General features: G+C 39.9%; 2 protein-coding genes across 2 annotated transcripts in view; both read left to right on the top strand.

Annotated features, from left to right (window-relative positions):
- LOC129731112 (protein takeout-like) overlaps positions 1-3,790 on the top strand; it is a 29,601-nt gene extending 25,811 nt beyond the window's left edge. Inside the window, exons 2-4 of the mRNA XM_055690878.1 lie at positions 2,859-3,102; positions 3,172-3,305; positions 3,374-3,790. Of these exons, the coding sequence (XP_055546853.1) occupies positions 2,859-3,102; positions 3,172-3,305; positions 3,374-3,678 (683 nt within the window). The 3' untranslated portion in view covers positions 3,679-3,790. The remainder of the gene's footprint in view (positions 1-2,858; positions 3,103-3,171; positions 3,306-3,373) is intronic.
- Positions 3,791-4,581: 791 nt separating this feature from the next.
- Positions 4,582-17,812, top strand: LOC129731116 (uncharacterized). Its single transcript, XM_055690883.1, has 4 exons — positions 4,582-4,745; positions 4,811-5,048; positions 5,110-5,243; positions 17,416-17,812. Exons 1-4 carry the CDS (start codon positions 4,679-4,681, stop codon positions 17,715-17,717), a joined length of 741 nt encoding a protein of 246 aa, XP_055546858.1. The 5' UTR covers positions 4,582-4,678; the 3' UTR covers positions 17,718-17,812.
- The last annotated feature ends 537 nt before the right edge of the window (positions 17,813-18,349 follow it).

Below are 18,349 nucleotides of genomic sequence, written 5' to 3'. Positions count from 1 at the left end.
GAAAAATTCGGCCTCTGATTGGTGGTTATATGATTGCTTCCCAAGCACGGTGGACAGAATCATAGACCTTGCCATTTGAAATGTGCAACTTGGCCTATATAAGAGCCCGTTTCGCTCGAAACCGCTCGTTATAATTCTAGACTACAACAGGAGCAGTCCTCCCTTAGCAGCAGCAGTGGATACAGCAGCAGTAGCAGTGCACCGGATAACGGCCACAGCTGTGGTATGGCAACGGATAGCGGAGCGCGACTCAGCATCGATAGCAGGATCAGGTGATGCAGGGCAGCGGATACCAATGACAACGGAAGCGTCCACCACTGTGGTAACGGGGATAGCGCAGCGGTTGACGTTGGTCTCAGCGTCTATATAAGCAGGGCCAGCTGATGCAGTGTGGCATTTTAGTGAAATGCTGTCTTTGAGCGATAGCAGGCACACTAGCAAATGCATCCATTGAAAAGAACGTTCTGGAAAACTTTTCAGTGTTTATTTCCCCCAAGGAATACTTTATTCGCACTGCCAGTGACAACGCAAGTATGTGATCGGCATCTTATCAAACATTGAATTAAACAGCAAATTGTCCTTTTAAGGATGAAATAAAAACCTAATTGAAGAGTTAATATTTTCTCTTAAATCAATTTACACTTTCAAGAAATTTGGAAAAGATATATATTTGGCTTCATCTCCGTGTCTCAGACGTACTGAATTATCTTTTTCTTCAGTCATGAGCACAACATCCGAAAAGCTTTCAATATCAGCATAAAAATTAATTTTTCGCATTATCAAAATTCAAAAATTATCAAGTCCAAATCATGATAAGCAATTATATTATTGAGAATGGTCAATCCTTTTTGAAGCGTGAAATTTGACTGATCTGATTAGTCGTTAATATGATTGCTTCCCAAGCACGGTCGACAGAATCATAGACCTTGCTATTTAAATTTGCTATTTGTCTGTATAAGAGTAAGGATGGGAATTATCGACTGAAATGGCTATCGATAGTTATCGATGATTTCCTACTACTATCGATAACTATCGATAGGTTTTTCATTCCTATATGAGAGCCTGTTTCAGTCGAAGCCGCTCATATTAGTTCTAGACAGCGACAACAGCAGTCCTCCCTTAGAAGCAGTAGTAGCAGTGCAGTGGATACCAGGCGGATAGCGGCCACAGCTGTGGCATAGCAATGGATAGTACACTAGTTGCAGCGGATCTCAGCATCGATAGCAGCTAGGCCAGCTGATGCAGGGACAGCATGACATTGGCATGGCTACGGATAGCGTAGCAGTTGCAGCGGGTTTAGCATCGATAGCAGCTGATGCAGTGAGGCACTTTAGTGAAATGCAGTCTCTGTGCGATAGCGGGCACTAGTAAATGCATTCAATGTAAAGTTGACTCATTTTGACAACACATGAGCCGTCTAGTTTTGAGTGTTAAATCAGCTTTTCACTGTTTATTTTATCACAAGGAATACTTTATTCTCACTGTCAGTGATAACTGCAAGATGTGATCGGTATCTTATCCGATATTGAATTGAACAACTAGTTAAAAAATGACTGACAAGCAAGCAGCCGAGTTTTCTTTCTTGTAAAAGTATTCTACTTCATCCTTGCGGTCGTGGCTTTGCCCACAACCATCCTGTGATTTTTCGAACTAATTTCTATTTTTAACAACGGCTTTTACCCGTTAACATTCAAGTCCATTAAAGACAGACAGTGTGTGCAGCTGGGGAAATGAAAAATAAGCGAACTGAAAAATAGGATACAGATTTGGAAAAATATACCGCATCCAGATGGGACTAGAGCCCGCAATCTTCCTGTCTCCGGCATGGTATTTTGACCAATCAAACTACTGGGACGGTGGTACTTTTCCACAATCCATATTCGTATCACGTTCCACTGCCGACTTTTTCTTTTGCTCACCCCTAACTACATGCACTGCTGTGCAGGCGTTATTTATGCGACTGAGAGGAATGTCTCATCCCACACAGAAGAGTAAGCGGACGTTGATAACTCTTATGGACCTGTGTGATCGAGCCAAAGCCAGAAATTTCTTTTGCAAAAATATACTTAGATCAGCTAATATGGTTCCTATCATATTTTTTTCCAGCTGTTTAGTAATACACCAATTTGGCCTTTTCTCTTCAATATTTACGAGTTTGTGAAGTATTTGCCCGTATCTTCTTTAACGATTTGTCGTAATAATCAGTGGCCTCTGAGCTATTATTATTTCCAGCTTAACCCACAATTTAGTTTAACACCCGGCGAAACCAAAATTAACAATTCGTTTGAATTTATTTGCCAAAATTTCTTATAACACGACTCACCGCACTGCAAACAGATAATATTTGTTTGGTGGTCAGCAGAATTCTTGACCACTTTTTTGATTGTTCGCGTGAATCACCCAGAATAAATTTTCTGCTTAGAGATTTTTAAGAAGTTTCTAGAAATATTTCTTTAAACAGATTTTTTTCTTTCCTTATTTAAATTGCGTTTTGCGTAACTTCTACTGCCTGACATCATCATTGGCAGGTGGATTCGCTTGCAGCTTGGGAAATAACTTCGCACTAGCTCACCGGTTTGCGGCGGATTTTCTTGATAGTTTCAAAAATTTCAAACCCATATCCGCACACATCACACGCTACGATGAAACGAGCGCTAATTAGTTGTAAATTTATCTTACTACCCGTGCCAAGGTCACCCGGGGGGGGGGGGGGGGGGCGGGGGTTAGAATTTTTCGGATGACTTCCCGATAGCGTAAACAAGCCCCGGTGGTGATCTAATAGATATTCTTTCATCCTTTGTGTGTTGGTTCTAAAGTTATGACACATATGTTTTCTTCTGTTTTTTTTTTTTTGGCAGCAAAAATTTTGCCAACGACTTGCTCGCGAAATGATCCCGATTTTGAGCGCTGCGTCAAAGCCGTGGTGGAAAAAATCCGACCTAACATTGCCGTCGGCGACTACGGGCCGGGTCAACCGAAAGCCCCGTCGCTGGAGCCGATCTACGTCGACCGGCCTCTCATCATAGACAATGCCGGCTTTCGTGGCAAGCTTACGAATGTGACGATAAAGGGTGCCGGAGGATTCGTGATTGGCCGTATCAAGTAGGTTTCGTTTTCGCATCACCACGATTGCAATAGTACTAATGATGCAGTTTCCTTTTTTTCTGCCAGGCTGAATTTGGAGGAGAAGTCAATCAACATCAACGTAAAACTGCCCAACATGGTGGCCAGCGGACAGTACACTATGGACATGCGATTGCTTGTGCTCAGAATAAACGGCCAGGGAGATTTCGAGCTTAAACTTGGTATTCACATCCACATTAAAATTGCCGACAGAGCACTGATTTACATTTATTTTTTGTTCTCTCTCTAGATGATACTTTATGCAACGTGCGGATGAAGTACTTTTTGCGACGATCACCCACCGGGGAAGAGACCGTACAGTTCGAACCGATCCAGGTGAAGCTGAAGTTCGTGAAGGGACGTTTCAATTTGCAGAACCTGTTCAACGGAGACAAAACGCTCGGCCAGGTTGGCAACAACGTCATCAACGACGACCCGCTCGTGCTGCTGGAGGAGGTACGACCCGCTTTCGAGGAAAGCTTGGGTCGGATTTTCACCGCAATCGCCAACAGTGCGGTCAGCGGTGCGACTGAACTGGAGCTTCTGCCGCATTGAGTGACCGGCGTATAGGATTTACACTTTATTGATAGTACAAAATTTGCTGAATGATTTTGCTCAATTGGTGTATGTGGTTTTTTGTGACAATATACGATTTTTTTTCTGGGAACTTTGCTGGTTAGAATGTTTGGAAAGAAAATCCTCTCAGTCGCACTGACTCGCAGATAGCACAGATGGAAGGGTGCTGATAGCATTATTCACTTACGCACACAATGGCATAGAAATCAAACCGTTTAAAGTTGTTGCATTATGCATGAGATGGATGAGGCTTAGTCGCACCGATTACTTTGCGAGTTAGCGGTGATATAGGAAACCTAACCGGTCGCACTGACGCGCATCGTGTGAGTATTGACATCGCTTTGTTATGTAGGGAGATTTCACGCCACTGATCTGATTCAGAACATTATAAATTTTATTGCGATTCATAACCAAAAAAAATCTGAGAGGGTTAAAGAGACTATCTTCATAGACTAGTAGTTTGCGTGAAATTCCTCTATAAAAAAGCAAATTTCGGTTCTTCTGATACTTTGATATCTAAAGACACAAATCTTATAATTACTGAGGAAATAATTCTACCGAAGCAACTCAGTGTTAATTCAATTCTCAAAATCAAATAAAACAGCTCATCATTACATCGAATCAGTTGACCAATTAGAGATGTTCCGTCGAAACGCCCCCCCTCGCTGGGCATGCCCATCACACGCACAATCATCAAAAGTGTTTAATTAATTACTCAATAATGCCGAGCAACAATATAAGGGCTTAAACCGGCGTATTTATCAGCAGCAGATATTTAATCGATGACAGGTTATTATGCAAACATTCAGCTTTCCCGCACACGAGATACACTTTTGCGGACGCTCGAAACGGTTTCTAGTCCCTGGGGGTAGGGTTCTAGGGTCGGTATAAAACTTATGCTCGAAGGGTGATCGCGCTCGTATTAATTGAGTAGAACGGTGCGGTGAACGGTTCAGTCGAGTGCGAATTTTTTGTTACTATGATGAAAGCTTTCCTAGTCCAATTTTTAGTGGTTTTAGGTTTTCAGTACGGAAAATCATCTGTCGGTATGCAAAACCATCACAGTGCTGGTGGTTGAAAAGAATAAAGTGAAATGTTGAAAATTTTCCAGCACCCGTCCTCAGTGTCTGCTCGCGGAACGATCCGAACCTGGGGCAGTGCATCACGAATGTGGTCTACCGGATCCGAAAGAATGTGGCCGATGGAAATTACGGAGACGGCAGAGCGGCACCGAAGTTGGATCCGATGCACTTCCCGCAGCTGGCCATTAACAACGGGCCGGGATTTAAGCTGGTACTATCGGATGTTACGATTCGCGGTGCTAGTGGGTTTAATATCCAGCAGCTTCGGTTCGTGTGGTTAAAACATAGTTTGGTGAAACATGTGCGTTACAGATTTTTGATGTTTTAGCGATAATCTGCCGGCGAAGAGGTTCGACATTGTGTCCACGATTCCGGTGATGCATATTAGCGGGCAGTACGATTTGAACATGAGTATTCTACTGCTGAAGGTCAACGGGAAAGGCAAATTTAATCTTGTACTGAGTGAGTGTTTGTGGAAATATAATTTATTTATAATAATATTTTGTGGTTAATGTTCAAAGGCGTTGAAGATATTGTAGGACTTTAAGTGTAAAGTGAACCAGTGGATTGGATCTGTGAATCAAGCAGCAAATTATTTTGTTCAAAAATTTGGAAAAATTGAATTAAAATCGATTTTTCTAACCAAGTGTCTTAGAAATGCATAAAACTTCGTGATCTGGTGATGTCTCAAAACAAATATATAAAAACAACTTTGTGGGTTAGTCTTCAAGCTCAAAAACTTTCAGAAAAGTAAATTTTTCAAAGAAAATTTTCTAGAGATAATACCAGATCTCAACGATTCATGCATTATTAAGACGTTTGACATGAAAAAAAATCGATACCGGAAATTTCATACTTTTTTATTGACCGCCCGGAGTCAAGTCAGTTACTAGAATGATTTCATAAAACGATTTCTACTCAAACGTACTCTTTTCAAATTCAGGAACGAAACAATTTTCTTTTCCGGTTTCTCTCTGTCATTCTCCAGTAACTCTTGGCTTTAATTTTGTCACCTATATTTACCAAGAAAGAAAACTTTATCCCTACTCTTGGGGAATTTTCTCGGTAAGACAAAACTTTTGATACCTACCGCTATAGGAAATTCGAAAAGTCGATTTCTATTGGCAGCCTACTGTTTATGTCATGCGATAAACCACAATTCGAATGCTTTTCTCGTGTGGCAATTGACTGAACTATTTAACGGGTTAGTTTTATGCAAATAGCACGCGCGTTGCACGGTAAGCGGCATCACTCAAGCTGGCAAGAAAACACAACTTATCTTTGTTGATCTCCTTCTTCCATATTCTCACGCATTCATATTTCTACTGCAACGCAACCCGTATTGAGAGTGAGTGAGTGGTCCGAAAAACTTATCTACAATTAAAAAAAAATGACTTCCTACGTTCGATTACTGAGGAGGAAATTTTTGCTGCTTTGCAATCTTGTAGTAGAAAAAAATCACCTGGTCCTGGTGGACTCTCGTATGAGTTTTTTTTTTCTTTTTCCTTTTTTGGAAAATTTAAAAGAAGATTTGATCGGGATTTGTCAAGTGAATGGTCATGAGTTAGAGTCTTAGTAAAATCAGACCGTTCACTGTCGAGACTTTTTACGCATGGGTTTATTCTCAGGCTCCCTCCCATGTCCATCTGACTCTTCCCTCACGCTAAATTGCAAAATTAAATTGTATGAATTGATTTCCCCTCCCGGTAGTTATAATTACCGGTACTTGGCAGGGTAACTAACGAAACTTACTAAAGAAGAGCAGTAGAATCTATATACCGTTCAGGTTCAAACTTCGAACACTTTACAATTAAAATCGATTTATCATAGCTAGTGTACTAAAAAGAATGATTATTACCTATTTACCATTTTGTCCTTGGAATACCCTTCACCCAGTGATGTATAGCTTTTTACTGTAAGGCCACTCCCAGGGAATCAGCAAGCGTTGAAAAAAGTGACAGCCAGCATTTAGACGGTTTGCCTATCTATCTCTTAGCGATTACGTTGAAGTGATGTGTTCGGAATTTGAATCAGAACCGCTCTCTAAGTTCTCCTTGTTTTTAAGTAAACTACACCCAACGCAAACGGGGAACATTTTATTACTTTAGGGCAATTTTTTTTTACTTATTGTGTCTTATGACTGCGCATTATACACAAAGAGTAACAAATAAAAAGTAATAAAAATTATGACGGCCACACGCTTGTATGTGTTTCTGGAGGAGAACATACAGCCAAGCACCACAATGCATGTGTTAGCAAGACTTCACTCGCTGCATTTGTATTGATGCAACGATCAGATTCATTTTGCCCCCATCATCCACACATAATGAGAATCTCACCCGTCAACCTCAAATGTCTAATTAGAAACACTTTCGTTTCGTTCCCCAGTGTTTACTTGAAATGGAAATATGTAATACTGTCTGACCAGAGTTGCCGAAGTTGCGAATATTGTTCTGGATGGGCACAAGTTTTATATTTATATATTTTTTTTTATATTTTATATTTTCAAACAGGTCCAAATGAGTTTCCAAAGGCCAATGATTATGTGCTGTAGATAGCTTGCAAGAAAGCGAATGTTTTTGTTTTTCTCTAACGCAGTTTACAGATCGTGATGTCATTTTAGGGCGCATTTCAAGTCTTTGAAATCATCAACGTTTGCATACTTTATGACGGAGAAAATGCTGCTTGGCAGCTCTTGTCATATTTTTTCTCTACTCCGTATGCGAACTAATACACGCACACCGGATGAATTGGAGATTGAAGAAACATGTAACATCTGCACCATATGCGACGGTGTGTGATTTTTTTTGCTTGAGATGGAAAGGGAGCAGTTTTCGACAAAAAAAATCTTGCATGTGGTTGAAACGACCATTATTAGATAGTCGTACTCGCACAACACGTGCTCAATATATGGCAGTATGTGTTATTACTTGACTGGGGAAGAATTTTATTGCCTTTTAAGTAATAGGTTTATTACCCAAAAGGCAATTTTGCGCTATTGCTTCTAAAGTAATAAGGAAAAGTTTTGCGTGTAGGAGAAAGGCAAAAACGTGTTTAAATCTATATAAATCGCACTTAATTACAATAACAATAAAATAACCAACATGCAGAACCTTTAAGATCGACGAAAAAGTTCATGTTTCGTTGATTTCTTAGTGCAAGAAGTTACATCATAGCTTAAGTGTTCGAAATTTGATGCAGTACGGTATAGGCGAGGGAAGGGTAAAAGTATAAAATTCCGTTGCTAACCACGGGAACAAAGTCACCTTCCTTTCCGTTACCAGTCGTTAGAGATGCAGCGGTTAACTCGGTCTCTGGCAACAACAATTGTGACACTTCTTTCTTTCCTTCCCTAACTGACCCCCTGAGGGCGTAGCGGGTGCCGTAATCGATCCTTACAGAGCGAAAGCTACTGAATTGCTTTACATTGACGATGGAGAATTAATTCGAAATATCCATCCATATTTGCCCTCGGACTGTTTGGAGGGCCTCATATGCCCGATCTACAAAAAAGGTCATCGTCTGAACTGTAGCAATTATCGGGGCATAACTCTTCTCAATACCGTGTACAAAATTCTCTCCCGCATCCTGTTCCACAGACAAAGGCCATTGCAGGAGACCTTTGTTGGCGAGTACCAATGCGGTTTTCGAAGGGGACGCTCCACGACGGACCAAATGTTTACCTTGCGACAAATCCTCGATAAATTTCGAGAATTCAACTTGCAGACGCACCATCTGTTCATAGACTTCAGGGCAGCGTACGATTTAGTTGAGAGAAATGAGTTATGGCAGATTATGCTCGAACATGGCTTCCCAACAAAGCTGATTAGGCTGATACGTGCCACCCTTAAAGGTTCTACATCAAGCGTCAGGATAGCCGGTGAGATATCGGACTCGTTCGTGACGTTAGATGGTTTGAAGCAGGGTGACCGAGGCTGTCGAACTTATTGTTCAACATCGCATTAGAAGGTGCTATACGAAGGGCTGGTGTGAAGAGAAGCGGCACCATCATTACGAAGTCGCACATACTTCTAGGTTTTGTGGATGATATCGATATTATTGGTATTAATCATAGAGCAGTGGAAGAGGCATTCGGACCTCTCAGGAGGGAAGCTGCGAAATTAGGGCTTGTCATAAACTCTGCCAAAACGAAAAACATGGTGGCTGGCAGAGGGCGTGGTAGTGCGTCGGAGGTTGGTGCTGCGGTGGTGCTAGATGGGGAAACATTTCAAGTAGTCGATGAATTTATATACCTGGGAACATTAGTGACATGTGACAACTAAATAAAGAAAACTAAATAAAGAGGCCAATAGCAGCCGCAAACAGGGCCTTTTACGGATTACGGAACAAGCTAAGGTCCCGCAGTCTGCAAATCCGTACTGAACTTGCACTCTATGAAACACTGATTATTCCGGTGGTTCTCTACGGCCATGAATCATGGACGCTGAAAGAGGCTGATCGGTAAGCTCTTGGTGCGTGGTGGTGATTTTACGTTCAATCCTTAGCGGCAAACTAGAAAATGGTGTTTGACGCAGACGCATGAACCATGAAGTGTACCAGGCATACAAATCGGCGGATATAGTCAAGCGAATAAAACACGGCAGGCTTCAGTGGACTGGGCATGTAGCGAGAATGCAGGATGAGCGTCAAGTGAAGGCTGTATTTAGCAGGAATCCCGATAGAGGTCGTCGACTTCGGGGTAGACACCGCACTCCTTGGATGTGTGCTGTCGACGAGGATGCTCGCGAAATAGGTGTTAGGGGCGGTTGGAGGATAGCAGCCCAAGACCGAGGGACATGGCGAAGTATTCGGCACTGGATCGATAATCGGTCTGTCGCCTTTGAAGTAAAGTAAAGTACCTACTCGGACAGTGTTCAGTCAGTAGGCCAGTCAACGTATTTAGATCAGCTTTATTTGTACTCAGGAGGTTGCGGGTGTTTCTATTACAAGGTGTAATGAATAGTTTAGATTGTCTTGCATTGGAGGTAGCCCTCCAGTTGCCACCAATCATCATTGCTTCCCAGCCTCTGAGCTCTGATTTCAGGCAGGATGTAGAAACCCCACAGAATGTCTCTGATCCGACGAATTCGATTGAAGAACCAATTATTGCTAAGAGATCGGCTTTTTCAATTCCTTCTGTACCACAGTGACCAGGCACCCAGTACAGATTTACATCGTTTGTTACAGTCAGTTGTCGTAGGGATAAAATACAATCCCAAACTAACTTCGAGTGGCATGTGTAGGCTTTAATTGCATTAAGAGATGATAGTCAAATCAGAGAAAATACAAATATTTGCATATCTATATTTTCTAGCTAAACAAATATTTGTGCATGTTAGGATGGCATTTATTTCAGCTTGGAAGACTGTGGGCCACTGTCCCATTGGAATTGATATATTAATTCCTGGTCCAGTAACCCCAGCACCCGTAGATTCACCCATTTTAGAGCCATCTGTAAAAACAAGAGTGATCCTGGACAAGTTTTAGGACCTCCTTCTTCCCATTCGCTGCTAGAGGATTCAATCACTTAGAAGGGAGTATTGAAGTTATTTTTGGATTCCATCCAGTCTTCATACATTGTAACTAAGTTGTTCAGTTGAAAATTCGTAAGTGTCCCTTTAGATCCCCTACCTGAAGAAGTTTAACGCGTTTGAGCCTGAAACAGGGGCAGATTAGGACGAAGGCGAAGCAGGCGGTCGCCTGCTCGTCAATCATTGGAGGGCGCCAAATGTTGGAGCGAAAAGATTGGGAAAACCAAAATTCAAACCACCATAATAATTTGAATGTTCGGCAAATTGAGTTGGTTATTTTTTTCAGGCTTGCTTATCGATTCAATAAAAAAACGCTGGCAATTGGAGCAATTCTCGCTGAAACCGTCCCACTGGTGACATGAGGTCTTTAAAAAGGGATATTTCTGTATCTAAATGATTGAAAGTAGTGAAAAAATGGGAAAACCACTTTGGTTAGTTCATATTGATGAACCCCTCGGGCACAAATCGGTTAAACGGTTTTTCCCAAAATTGATTTTTGAGCAATTCTTGATAATTTTATTGATTTATTTCTCTTGAATTTGTCATTGAAACCCCTGCAACCAGCACATCGTTTTAAAGAGTAATGAGAGAGCTTTCATTTGAAATAGAAAAAAATTGGCCGCCATCTTGGATCTCGCCGCCATCTTGGATCTCGCCGCCATCTTGGATTTTATCAGAAAAACATATGGTTTGAAATAGCAATTTCGCGAACTCAATTCTGTAGTGTCTAAGTGCTTCACTTTAGGACTGTAGTGTCACATTATAGTGTTATGCAACAACAGCCATAGCCTACTATGGCAAAAATAAAATTTGTAACTTTTTTTGTTTCTGCATGAAACTCCAAGTTGTCTTCAGCAAAGTTGTAGATAATTTCATTACAAACAACTTTGCTAACAAGAGTTTTCCTCTAGGTATTGTAGTTTTTGAAAAAACTTAACTTTCGTATGACAATGTCCGTAAATTCAGTTTTTCGCTTCTAACTTTTTTGTTTGAATTTTTTTCTAAACACAATGTTCTATAGAATTTAAGGCCTTATCATGTTCCAAAAATTACTATGCACTATGCTGGGATTCCTTTTGGTTTGAAAGATATAAGAAATTTCAACAATAATTTACTCTATTTTCTCCTGCTGATTGGAGAAAAAGGGGGACGCCCGGAAGCTTACACTCACCGCAGATTGGGAGCATCAGATTAGTACTATAAAATGGTGGGAAGGTTACTCGTTCGACTCGTCACAATTGAGAGAATGAGCGTTGAACATTTGTGTTGTTTTGCACATTTTGCCTTCAGCATAACGAGATATCATCATAGTAGCACACTTTTGAACGTTTTGTGTCTGTATATACCAGAGTCCATGTTTATAATAAGAGTCCCGCAAAGATGAAACCAAAGGAACCAAATCAGCGTCAAACGAGAGTACCAATCGAGCAATGTAAATAAACAAGGTGATAATGTTAGGAGTGCATGAAAAGTGTTGTAATTGAGCGTAATAAAGAACATGTGTTTTTCCGAAGTTTCACTTACACATTTCAATCCAACATCAAACATGTACACTGGTTCACTCAAATTCAACAAAACATTACCGGTGTAATCTTTCAAAACTGTGTACCTTGTGAAGAATTTCAAAAAATGATATTCGCTTATGCATGGTGAAAAACAGAACTGTATAGTTCTTGGCAACAAACGGGACAGAAACTGTGTTGCCGAAACGATAGATTTTCTCTTCGCGCGACTCTATATGCACATAGACTCTGGTATATACGACTGAATATGTCAATGTGTGTCTCTAGTAGTAGGCTATGGCTGTTGTTGCATACACCATAATGTGAGCAACTTCAAAACAAGCAATTGCTTCGAAGAGACTATAGTCCTAAAGTGAAGCACTTAGACACTACAGAATTAAGTTCGCGACATTACTAATTTGAACCACTGTGCGTCGTTTTGACTCGTCATTCTGAAAACATCAACTCGCCATCTAGAGAGCACGGTTGTTGCAAAAAATGAACCAAAAAACACTTTCAAATAATTCTCAAAGGTTGCATCCTCGCTTAACAAATTCTAGTCCAAATGGCGATCACTGAATAAAAATATAACTGAAATATCGGTGGAGAATTGCATTACGTCAGCATCTATTGCTCTTCAGCAGGTTTTGCATTAGAATACTGTTGAAAACGAGCCGAATAAAACCGCTGCTGAAGTAGTCCCATATCTACCCTACTCTAACTTTTTACATTTTCGCGAAGAGCTGAATGTGACGTTTAAACTAGCAAAGTTGTGATTGTTTACATTACTAAAAAAAAATCAGAAGAAATTCTGCACATTTTTGCACAGTGGCAGAAATTATTCTGGTTCTGATTATAAGCATAGCAAAACGAACACAATTTTTGGAAATGTTTGATATATACATACCTTTTTGCTTTGAAATATGTTATTCTGATTATAATTACGCAAATTTATAGAAATGCAAATGCAGAAACCTGTAAATCTGCTGCTTGTGATTTAAATCACGATGAGTTTGGTTTTTAACTGGACTTTTCCGGATCCCGAAAGAATTACCGGACATTGAATCCGGAAAAACTTTGGACCAGACTAATTATTGATATAAACGAAAAATTGAAGGGGGGTGCCAAAATTCCGTCCGCCCCTGGCCTGAGAGCTTCTTTTTGACGTTGGACTAACGTCTATATCGAAGTTAGGCACCTGAATTTGAAAATCTAGTAATTCAACCGGGGAAAACCAGGGAAAAGTGGTCAGGTTTTGAGCGCTTATATATCAGTCATTTCTTTTCAGAATTTCGAGGTTTTGGCATCAACCGATCAGAAATTCTTTTACGGTTGAATTTATGTAACAAAAATAACCTATTGTTCGAGATACACTATTGAAAAATTGATAAATCACATCGATTGTCTAAATCATACCGAGCAACCAATCACCACCTCTCTTCACAAGCACAGTCGACACTAACGGATACAACCGATCTGACTTTGTAAACAGTCTCACAGCTTTCAACCAATAACGAGCTCGCTTTCGGTAGCTGCAATAGGTGTTTCAACACCGTTTTAAAATGCTTCTTTTATCATTACCACTGAACAGATTCTAAACACCAATGGCTTGATTGATAGGGGAAATATTGCGCAAGATTGTCATATAATAATTTAAATATGTTTTCGATACTAAACTAGTTAAAAGTTGTGTTAAAAGTCGTGCACATTCAACCAATCACAAGCTCGCTTCTTGTTTGCTCGCGGATGGATTTTTGCTTTGGGCTATATAATAGCCTGTGTCGTCTCATAGCAGTCATCAGTTAACAAGTGAAAGGCCACCAGGCCGGTCTTGTATAATCAGCAGCGGTGGCTGATTCCAGCGGCCAAACTGAGCTGCAGCAGAACCAGAGCGGTGGTATCAGGCAGCAGCGGCGGAGGTAGTGGGAAGCTGCATTTCTTCATTTAGTTCGGTGCTCCTTCGATCTGAGTTGGACCCCACCAGCGGTAATCCAATTCAGATATCGTTGGGTGAAAACGTTGGGTGTGTGTGCAGTGTGCACATATAGCGTATGTGCATCTGTATTGCTATGACATTTGCGATGATAGGGATGGCGCTGTTGCGTGTGTATGGCTAGCTATAGCGTGTGTAAGACACTAGCATGTGTAGCGTATTATGGCTATTGCGTGTATATCTTCAGCGTGTGTACGGATAGTTATAGCTTGTGTGTGGATAGCTGCTGCGTGTGTAATGATTAGTTATAGCGTATGTATGGATAGTAATAGCACATGGTTGGATAGCTTATGCGTGTGTATAGATAGTTGTATCGGATGTATGGAAAGGAATAGCGTGTGTATGGATAGCTATAGCTACAGCGTGTGTATGACTAGTTTTGACGCGTGTTTAGATAGTTATAGCATGTGTGTGAATAACTATAGCGGGTGTTTATCGAAGATTATTATTGTCATTGAAAATATTAAAACATCTTAACGAACACAGTTGTGAATTTGATTTTACAGCAGCGATTTTAACTTCTTCAGCCAGTCTTTATTCATCGAGGAAAAATTACTACCTATGAATGATCAACACCTATTTACTAGAAATTTGATTTAGATCAAAACGGGTTCTTTTGAGTATCATAAGTTATTGGTAAAAAGAGTTGCAAGTTTTCTCAATGAGCATTCATTAAATTTTCGTTTTTGTTTCTCGGTGCGCGGTTTTGATTTTGTTTCTCGCACACAGAGAAAGAAACAAACTTGTCGCTATCGTGAAATATAACAAAACAATTAGAAATGCTCTAAATCACAACTGAAGAAGTTAAGATATTTTCCAGTCACTCGCCCAAACCTTGATAACAACTACCGAAAAACGTGTGATTGAGCTCTTGCTATATTGAGTTATTGAACCAAACGTTTTTTTTTTTTTTCAAATACATGAAGTTATATGCTGGGCTGGAACTAACCTAGCATGAGTTTTATCGATTAAATGTCAAACAATTTTCAAATTTCAAATTTTCGGTTGAATCGTTCTGGGCTCCAATTTCAGATAGTTTCGTAAAGTTTGCTTTTTGCTTAGATAGGAAAATTTTACCAATTCGCTCAATTAAATGATTGTCTAGGTAGTGCAGCAAACAAAAGGTTGATTCGAATATGTATGAAATGACAGCGATTAAATAAAAAATATCCATTCTTTTAGTATATATTATTATTTATAACGTTTTAGCGTCTCAGCATCCAGAAATGCACTGTTAGATAAAATTGCAGCAAATACTAGAGTTGCAATTCTCTCTATTATTTGTTTTAATGGAATATGAGAATACCGTAGTCCAACGTCATGCGGTCGTGTCTTGAATACCACCCTCCTACTTTTTCCGCTTCAAGTTGCACATATTGATGCAAGATACAAAGAAGATTCTAAGACTTTGGATGGTGGCCATCGCTCCAGTTATTGATAGGCATGCCAGACGTTGTAGCTTATCCAGCCTTTTCTGAGCTGATGTTTGTGTTTGTGTTTCTGTATTCTGGGTCTCACTATAGCTAAGTAAATCCAATGAATCATCCTTGGTTTGAGTCCCCACTTCTTACCAAATGTATTGCTGCAAACCCAAAGAGCATAGTTGGCTTTTGAGATTGCGTACTCCAGATGATCGTTCCAGTTAAGCTTATGGTGAAGCATGACAGGTACTTGGTTCGCTTGGATAGCTCCAACTGTATTTCTTAAGAGTTGCAATATTATACTTTCTCTTTCTTGTGAATGGGATAATGACTATTTTAGAAGGAATAACGTTTAGTCCTTCCTGCTTACACCATTTGAGTGTGTAGTTTAGGGCAGTTTGCATTCTATTAGTAATAGTAAACCCACATTTAACCCTAACTAGAATAGTAATATCATCAGCAAATTCAATGACTTCGTAACCTAGGTTTGTTAAGTTGTTAAGAAGATCATTGACTACCCTAGACCACAATAAAGGAGATAAAACCCCTCCTTGCGGGCAGCCTCTTATTGGTTTTGTCGTTAAAGTTGATCTTTCGAAATTGGCTGTGATTAACCGATTATCTAACATAGCAAGTTTCCAATTCGACATGCTCGTCATAAGTTGGGAATCGCTTCACTAAGTATTGGCTGTTCAAAGAAGTCGTATAATCTTTGAGTTGTTAGACTTTCGTTGTTTTCAGAATTTAATTCATAACGGTTGAAATTAAAGTCCGATTATAACTAAATGAAATGGCAACCAAACCTTTTATTGACACTAAGATTGTTGGAATTAGTCCAGCCATCTTCAGGAAAACGAATGAATTTTAAAAGTCATCGCAACATGTTTCTTTTCACAGCTTTTGAACCACATGGCTAATCATTTTAAAATTCTTTAGTTACCAATATTGTTCAAACCGGTTGTGTAGTTTGTGAGATAACAAAGTTTCGTGATTTTTACATTTTAATATATTCCAGACAAAGTTACAGTCCGATTACACTGAAGTTCAATAGGATGTTATGAAGCAGCTAGACCTGTTATTTGACACTAATTTTTTTTTTTAAATCGGTTCAGCCATCTCTGAGAAAAGTGAGTGAGCTCAAGTATTCTTCGGAATATGTTTCTTCTCATAGCTAGATTTCACAATTTTAAAAATAACAGGCAAAGATTGCAAAACAAATCAATAGTCTTATGGGATAACTAGACCTTCCATTTGACACTGATTTTATAAAAATCGGTCCAGCCATCTCCGAGAAACATGAGTGAGATTAAACAGTCTCCAGAACAAGTTTCTTTCCATAACTTTTGAACCATATGGTCAATCTTCATAAGATTCAAAAGTTGAGGGTTTTTCAGCTCGTTCATGAAAAAACCAATTCTGTTTATCGGGTTTTTTGATACATAACCTCTAAACCAGAAATCCTATTACAATGAAATTCGATAGGGTCTTATGGGGCAACTATACCTTTCATTTGCAATTAATTTCATGAAAATCGGTCCAGCCATCTCTGAGAAAAGTGAGTGAGAACAAAAATCTGCACAAACACACACAGACACACACACAGACACACACACACAGACACACACACACACACACACACACACACACACACAGACACACACACACACAGACACACACACACACACACACACACACACACACACACACACACACACACACATTTTATATCTTCGGTTCTGCAAATGGTTGTTCGTCCTTTCTAGGAGAAAGGCAAAAAGATGGAATTTTGTTTCGCTCTATTTACCGGAAAGCGTTTTTTGACCGTGATAAAATCGAATTCCACTGTATCTGAATTTATCGAGTACATGAATAATCGCTCGTATTTTGAAGACAAGCCTTTTCGAGGCTATTCAAGCGACCTGACTTACCCTACGCAATGAAAACTAAAGTTTGTTACACATATCCAACTCCAGTTATTAAACATGCAGTGACAAGCTGCTGACCATACTGACGGCATTGAGGAAAAAAATAAACAGAAACCTAATCTGGCATTACTTGTAAGATTAGCACTGAGCAAATTATTTATGCATGTGTGTTTTGATAAATGGTTTAAAGTTATTAGATTTAAAATTATTTTAACAAATGTCTGAATAAGTGACAAACCCCTCGAATCAATTCTCATTTCAGACGATACGATCGCCAACATGCGTATGGAATACCAGACGGTGCCGTCCGGGGGCAAGAATTTCGTCCGTTTCCACCCGATCGAACTGAAGCTAAAGTTCACCAAGGCGCGTTTCAACTTTAACGGCCTGTTTAACGGCGACCCGGCCCTGGAGGAGTTCGGCAATAAGGCCATCAACGAAAATCCGCACCTGCTGCTGGACGAGGTCAGACCCTCGTTCGAGAAGAATCTGGCGCGCGTCTTTACCGAAATCTCCAACAGTGTCGTGCAGGGTGCGGAAGAGTCGGAACTGCTTCCGTCATGATGATCTGTTCTGTGTTCTATTCACTTTTGTCCTACCGAACGCAAGCTGTTAACGGCGACTATTTACGATGCTAATAAAGATGGATAGCGTGTTGATTTGAGTTTATAGTTATTTCTAGCGTCCAGCATCAGCTGGTAATCCGGTTGAATAAAAAAACAAAGGGCAACGTGTTCGAGAGCAACATATTACAAACATGATTATGCGCATTCCTCGTTTCGAAACAATTTCGCAGGGTTTTTGAGCCTGGTATAGGATTGGTTTTTTATTATTAAACTAACTAGGTAGAAGAAATCTAGTCGGACAAGCTTGTTTAACTAGAATATTCTTCACCGACTTCTGCCAACTCCCATATATCAGCAGAATGTTTCTAAAAATATTTGGATCAAAATTTGCATCAAAATTCTGTGGCTAAATTCTTTGATCAAAAATTCATAGATACCACTGAGACAATAGATACAGTTAAAACCCTGCAAAATACATTTAAAAAAGCAAAAATATGAAAAAACTTCACCAGTCGGAAATTAATTCAGCTTCAAGTAAGTTGAAGAACTAGGAATCCAAAACGAACTCAGGTAATGATAATCATACAATATTGCCTAGCAAAGCATAATACACTACATTTTATTGTCAGT

The sequence above is a fragment of the Wyeomyia smithii genome, chromosome 3 (assembly GCF_029784165.1).
Source record: "Wyeomyia smithii strain HCP4-BCI-WySm-NY-G18 chromosome 3, ASM2978416v1, whole genome shotgun sequence".
Taxonomy (NCBI): domain Eukaryota; kingdom Metazoa; phylum Arthropoda; class Insecta; order Diptera; family Culicidae; genus Wyeomyia; species Wyeomyia smithii.
This window is presented reverse-complemented; position numbering and strand designations above follow the sequence as displayed.

Excerpts from the sequence above, each read along its gene's own strand:
- LOC129731116 (XM_055690883.1), top strand. The coding sequence starts at position 4,679 with ATGATGAAAGCTTTCCTAGTCCAATTTTTAGTGGTTTTAGGTTTTCAG. Across the intron at positions 4,746-4,810 it reads GTACGGAAAATCATCTGTCG|CACCCGTCCTCAGTGTCTGC; the intron begins GTATGCAAAACC and ends AAAATTTTCCAG. Across the intron at positions 5,244-17,415 it reads CAAATTTAATCTTGTACTGA|ACGATACGATCGCCAACATG; the intron begins GTGAGTGTTTGT and ends TTCTCATTTCAG.